The sequence below is a fragment of the Malaya genurostris genome, chromosome 2 (assembly GCF_030247185.1).
Source record: "Malaya genurostris strain Urasoe2022 chromosome 2, Malgen_1.1, whole genome shotgun sequence".
NCBI classification, from domain to species: Eukaryota; Metazoa; Arthropoda; class Insecta; order Diptera; family Culicidae; genus Malaya; species Malaya genurostris.
Window position 1 is genome coordinate 79,094,996 of NC_080571.1, and position 7,240 is coordinate 79,102,235.

The following is a 7,240-nucleotide window of genomic DNA, read 5'->3' on the forward strand; positions in this document are numbered from 1 at the left end:
ATTGGTAGGTCGAAACCGACCTACAATTAGGTTTTTTACCGTCACTGCTAACCTCAATCGGATGAACACATTTTGATAGTTCAGCAGTACTGTTTGTAAACAGAGTTATTTTTTGTTTGTCTGTTGACAAATTGGATGAGACCATTTACGGTCCATATCGCCTAAATAGAGTTTTCAAACATTTGTTCACGATTGGATACGGTTTGGTTTTGAGATTTATTAAATAAAAGTGACTTGTTGCAAAGTGTAAAGATGATTGTTTAAGATGTGTTCTTCCGTTTTTGTGTAAGCTTGTTTGTAAACAGTACCGCTGAACTGTTAAGGATGAATGCTTGTTCATTCGTGACGTCACGATAAAAAATCTAATTCAGATCGTTGGAAAAGATATTTCCTCTCCGATATTTTGCTCAATGAGAGCGCACTTATACGGTACAAAAATTCGGAGAGGAAAGATCTTTGCCAACGATCTCAATTGTTGGTCGGTACGACCTACCAATACATGCACGCGCCGACCCATACATTTTACATAATATGTTAATTGTGATGCCGTTGCTGAGCTGAAGATTGATTTCGCTCCAAGCTGATGGGGTCTGTTTTAATGAAGTCTAACATACTATTTATTTTATTGACAATTGTATTATATTTTTCCAGTAAAGTAAGTTTTGAATCTAATGTTACTCATAAGTCTCTTATAATTTCACATTCTCTTCTGATTACTTTTCTAAATATATGTCAATAAAAGAAGTTGTGAGTTTTCTACTAAACAATATTGAACCACATTTCTTAATATTTAGTTGGAGTAAGCTTTTGTTGCACCAAATATTGAATACGTTAATTTCATGTTGGAATATTTTAGCATCTTCTGCATTTCTTATTTCCATAAAGAACTTCATGTCGTCTATAAAGATAAAAAGAAGTGGGCCAAAATGTGAACCTTGGGGAACACCTGAAGTGACATTCATTGATTTGGTGTATTGAGGTTTATATACCTGGTGAAAAAAAAAGGTTTATATACCTGGTGGCCAAAGTTGATTAATCGTCTGAATTATGTTTAATTACGGCATTTCCCGATGAAAACAAATTAATCTCATTTGCATTTGTGTTTGATAGAGTACAATTTGTTACGTAAGAAATGATTCAAGCCGATCCAAAAGTTTTCGTTCAATGCCGTATTTATTAACTTTGAATAGTTATAATTTCATGTCAATGTGTATAGGGTTTCTACAGGGTCCGGCACTCGAAGTGTAACCAATTAAAAAGGCCATAAATTCAGTTTGGAAAATTACTTTTACTTAATTCAAAGTACAAAATGTGTAAAAATAATACAAAATTCAGAATCAATTCACTTTTGCTCGATATGACCACCTTTTGCCTTGACTATGGCCTTGAGACGGTCAAAAAACGAATCGCAAGTTGCCGAATGTGACCTGCAGGTATTTAGGCCCACTCGCGGACAATAACTTTTTTCAGCGCCTCGAGACTGGTGTATCTTTTAGTTCGGACTTTGCTCTCCAAAATGGCCCAAAAGAATTAGGTTTTTTACCGTCACTGCTAACCTCAATCGGATGAACACATTTTGACAGTCCAGCAGTACTGTTTGTAAACAGAAATTTCTTTTGTTTGTTTATTGACAAATTGAATCAGACCATTTACGGTCCGTATCACCTAAATAAAGTTTTAAAACATTTGTTCACGATTGAATACGATTCGTTTTTGATATTTAATAAATAAAAGTGACTAGTTGCAAAGTGTAAAGATGATTGTTTTAGATGCGCTCTTCGATTTTTGTTTAAGCTTGTTTGTAAACAGTACCGCTGATCTGTCAAGGATGAATACTTGTTCATTTGTGTCGTCACGATAAAAAACCTAATAATCCATTGGATTCGCATCTGGTGAATTCGAGAGCCATTGTGTGGACGTGATGAAGTTCGGAACGTTGTTTTTCAGCCATTCTTGGTTCACTCAAGCTTTGTGAGACGGTGCCGAGTCCTGCTGAAACGTCCATGGTCTCCCACCGAAATGTTTGTCTGCCCACGGCTTCAAAGCAACCTCCAGAATATTTTCCCGATAATATGTCGCATTTACCTTGACGCCAGGCTCGATGAAAACGATTGGAGAGCGCCCATCTGCGGTTACAGCGGCCCAAACCATTATCTGTTGCGGGTGCTGCCTCCTGGTGGCCAATCGATGACTCAAATTCTCGTATGAACGGTCGGTCAAGTAAACCCTATCGTTTTGAGAGTTTACGAATTGCTCAATTGGAAAAATTTTCTCGTCAGAAAATACAATGTTCGGAAATTGACCGCTTTCGGCCAAACGAAGCAACTCCTTCGCTCTCTCAAGTCAGGATTTTTTTTTCGCGTTCACTTTTGACAAAATGCTTTCTTGCGCTTGTAAACAACACAACTCCGAACTGTCATTTAGCACATTTCTAGAGAGCTGATGCCCGTGCGTCAGCTGCGCGAGCGGTCTGAAGTTGGTTACACTTCGAGTGCCGGACCCTGTATATAGTTTCCATTGTCCATATCTTCCAATGTGAATGTAATGAATGCCAAAAGATTTGTTGACGTACAATGACCTTTGAAAAATCCATGCAGTTTTGGAATTCCAGAGATAATGGCACTCGGTGAGCTTTGCTTCTGTTGCACCAAATATTGAATACATTAATTTCATGTTTGAATACATCAACATTATACATTATACAAGTATTTTTTGATACAAGTGTTTTAGATTAGAGCTAAGTATTTTTAGATGTTTGAGTAAGAAAGAAATGTTGATAAAAAGAAGAGGCCTAGATGTGAACCTTGCGGAACACCATCCATTGATTTGGAGTATTGAGGTTTATATACCTGGTGTAAAAAGGCGGGTGGGTAATGTCAGAGACATAACTGGATGTCGTGAATACGAAAACACTGACATGTTCCTTAACATTTCCGAATATCAATTAGTTGATCAATTGTATGAATTATGCAAGCATTCCCCTTTTCCACATTTTTCGCAAAAACAAAGAAGGCTTCACTTGATCTCGATTTCACACAGCGAAAAGTGCACAAATCAAATCAAATAGTTCTAGATTTGCACTAAACTGTGAATATTTCCCGAAGAAGAATCATAAAAGTTCTTTAGAAAACTTTTAGAGTCATTAGAACGGCTGATTTTGTGTGATGCTCTCCACCGTTGTCTACTTTACGTTGTTTTTTACCAATACAAACAACTGACAACTGTGACGTAATCGCTCTTGTCGGAAGCGAAACTAGCTTTGCAAACGACACAAAATTCATCTGCTCGCAGTGGTGATAGAATTAAAAACTGTCCAATTTTAGTTAAGAGGTTTCTTTCTACGTGATTTCGTTTGTAGATTTTTCACTAATGGGCGGTTCTAATGGCTATAAAAAAATAGCCGCATACAGAATTTTAATGTCGATTATTTCATAGAATCCAAACTGATCCAATTTTTGTTGAGAGGTTTCTTTTTACGTGATTTCGTTTGTAGCTTTTTCACCAACGGGCGGTCCTAACGGCTATAAAAACCTATGTTTACCTTCGATTTGCGAACAACAAATCCTAATAGTTCTTTAGAAAACTTTTAGAGCCATTAGAACGGCTGATTTTGTGTAATGCTCTAGACCGTTGTTTTTTCACCAATGCAAATGACTGGCAGCTGTGACGTATCGCTCTTGCCGAAAGCGAAACTAGCTTTGCAAACGACACAAAATACATCTGCTCGCAGTGGTGATAGAATCCAAACTGATCCAATTTTAGTTATGAGGTTTCTTTTTACGTGATTTCGTCTGTAGCTTTTTCACTAATGGGTGGTTCTAACGGCTATAAAAATAGCAGTATATAGGATTTTAATATCGATTATTTCATTTGCGAATTTTTCTGCATTAACGCAACTACGTATCCGGGTTTTTGGTTCTCAATAAATAGTTGAATCTGTGTATGGTCGACTAAAATTCAACGATATTCTATCGTTTCTCACCCAGTGTAGTAGGGAGCTCATTGTTGTTCCTAGAGTAAATAAATCCACACTGTATTCACCTCAACATGTTTTAGCAGATGGTTTATCATCCCTCATCCCGATTTCGACACAGATCGGTTCAGAATCGGTTGTTGCGTCCGAATCGGAGTCTATTTGGAAATCGTGCTGAATTCCGAATCAAATTCCAGATGAGTTAACTGGGGTCGATCTCAATTCGGATCTAGCCGGTGCTGGAACTAACTGTTGACTTGAAGCACGATTCCCTAGTTTGTTGCACAAGCTCAAGCTCAATCATTTATAGTTTACATGGCATTTGCGCTATGTAGAGTAAAAGGTTCCAGAAAATATTTCAAACTTTGCCTATAAATTTCAACTGAATTTAGAACAAATAGTGATGCATTTTATAACCTGCCCACAGACAAAACACACCAACGATCCAGAAACTGCAGCACAGCATCAACCGAGAGATCAGGAATCGAACCAGAACAACCAGAGTGACAACTCCAGCTATCCGACCAATACGCAAGATACAACACCAGCAGATCACAGTTCCAGTTCCGCTGCTATTTGTCGAAGCATGCACGCTAAACCACACCAGGGTAGCAGTCAATCGGAGCAACGACCAGGCTTCGTTCAGCAACCTATGAGCGACTGTTCCAGCTTGGATGGAAGTGTTTTCGCCGACGGATGCCATACTACCGGCCAACCTAAGGCGCGGAGATCTCAAACATCCGAATCTATTACCTCCAGCAATTTCAACTACAGCCTGAATCGTAGATTCATCTCGAAGAATCAGATGAAGGAGTTCCGGGAGGCATTTCGACTCTTCGATAAGGACAATAATGGCTCGATCACGAAAGAAGAGCTGGGAACTGTTATGCGATCATTGGGACAGTTTGCTCGGGTAGAGGAGCTGCAAGAAATGCTATTAGAAATCGATGTTGATGGTAAGATGCAACATTGTAGACCAGTTCCGTTGGTTGTTTCAGTGTTACCTTGGCGAACATTTTTAATTTACGTGTCCCATTTCCAGGCGATGGCAACGTTAGTTTCGAAGAGTTTGTCGACATTATGTCAAACATGACTGACACGGTGGCGGAGGCCTCGGCTGACCAAGAGGAACGTGAGCTACGTGATGCATTCCGCGTTTTCGATAAACACAATCGAGGCTATATCACGGCATCGGATCTACGAGCGGTCCTACAGTGTTTAGGAGAAGATCTAGACGAAGAAGAAAGTTAGTGATGATTGGCTTTGATTTATTCGTACCCAAAAATGTATCTCTGTATTTCATTGCAGTCGAAGACATGATCAAAGAGGTGGACGTTGACGGTGACGGACGTATAGATTTCTATGAGTTTGTGCATGCCCTAGGCGAGCCAGAGGACTCGCAGGAAAATGACGACGAAGAGGAAGTTATGTCCTTGAGATCGCTTTCTTGTGATGTGAATGCTTAAATTTTTACACGGCTAAGCGTCACTTGATGATCAACGAATTGCATCACACGTTCCTAGAAGAGGATAATAAAATACATTTGACCCGTGTTTGGAACGATATGCATAAACAGATACCTTGGACAAATGTTTCGCTTATTCACAAATGTATTTCTACTGTATGGAATAAGAGTAAAGGAATCGCACTAAAACTTTTTCAAATAAATAGATAATCAAAAATAATCAAAACTAGCTTAAAGTACGTATATACACACATATCAGACACATCATAAAGCATTAAAAAACAATGCAATACTTTGAACTAATAAAACACAAACGTCTAACAGTTATGATAGCCGTACTTAAAGATACAAACATTAAACTTATAGAATAGAGATACATTTAAAATTATTAATGTTGTAATTTGAAATCTTTTAATTAATCGATATTTCAATTTTTAACCGTTTTTAAAGAATAATGTGCCGTCACGTGTATTTTTATTAACATCCTGCAATACTAGTAACATGTAACTCTTCTCGCAACATGTATGTGACTGGGGATACACAAATGGTTATTCATGACATGCGAAAAAAAAACGAGCAGAAAAACAACAATTTTTACACTCTATGCTAAATATATTCGAAATTTGTTACGTGACAATGTGCCGATGTACAATCTTTCACTAATCATGTTAAGTAATAAACTCTAATCTATTATTGTGACTTGCCGGAGTTCTTAAAAATATCACACAACCCGAACTAAAATATGCCTTGCTTAGATAATTGAAATTGAATTTTTAGTATTTCTTATAATTTTATCGACTGTGCATGGTGTAAATGTACGGGGCTCTTTTTAATGCTAAACCCTTACACCATTACCGAAACCCACACAATAAGATTTGATTGAGTTGTTCGGTAATTTTTTGACGAAAACTTTCGGTAATCAATAGAAGTAACCCATCTTCCGATACATGGATCTTGTTTTAACAAAAATTATGCAAATACTTACCGGACGATCAGTTTTCGCAAGTTTTTATTACAGAAATCTGTTAGTAGATGTACTATTCATACGGTAAATCAGAATAGTCGCCGAGTACGGTAAAAATCATACCGTCCAGGCACGTACCTAGAGAGCGGCCCAAGCCGTACTCCTCCCGAAATCAAAAAAAACAGTTTGATGAATATTATTGGGCTGTTGATCTTGCAGACTCCACCGACACCGACAGTATCAAAACTACATAAAATTGAGGTTAAAACCGGGGTAAAATAAATGACAATAATTATAGTACATTCATATTATGAAATATAAAATTGTAAGAAAGATTCTGCAGATGAGAAAGACATCGTGCTGCTGGATCTTGCACATACTTGTTAAGGAGTAAAAAGATAAACGCAAGCGCACTTCGAATGCATGTTTGGCTGGATCCATTATTATATACCATAGATTATATTATTATATACCATAGAAAAGAGTGATTACCCAATAATGAACTGAAGTCGGCACGAGTGCTTCCCAAACGACACGAGTGTCTCAAAGGAATCTCAATGGTTCGGAAAGATCCACCTTGGTCACCTGAATAGGCTTCTTCGAGCTATTATCTGGTCCTCAAATCATCGCTGAGAAATTGAAAAGGAACCTTAAATTGAAACCAACTGTTAACTGTTTTTCGTTCTCCACGAAGCGTAGTAAAGAAGTTAGCTCGGAACAGCTTTCAAAATCTATCGCATCATCATGAAGTCTTGTGGATAGTTGTGCACCGATTTTATTTAAATACTCAATATTGAAACTTACAGTTGGAGAAGATCTGTCTGTTAAAAACGCGAGC

At 37.8% G+C, this 7,240-nt stretch overlaps 1 protein-coding gene across 6 annotated transcripts in view; it reads left to right on the forward strand.

Moving 5' to 3' along the window:
- Positions 1–6,137, forward strand: part of LOC131427067 (neo-calmodulin) — a 60,815-nt gene extending 54,678 nt beyond the window's left edge. For all 6 annotated transcript variants that reach the window (XM_058589972.1, XM_058589973.1, XM_058589976.1 and 3 more), the window contains exons 3-5: positions 4,401–4,929; positions 5,016–5,219; positions 5,282–6,137. In XM_058589972.1, coding sequence (XP_058445955.1) covers positions 4,401–4,929; positions 5,016–5,219; positions 5,282–5,439 — 891 coding nt within the window. In that variant the 3' untranslated portion in view covers positions 5,440–6,137. The remainder of the gene's footprint in view (positions 1–4,400; positions 4,930–5,015; positions 5,220–5,281) is intronic.
- Positions 6,138–7,240: the final 1,103 nt, after the last annotated feature.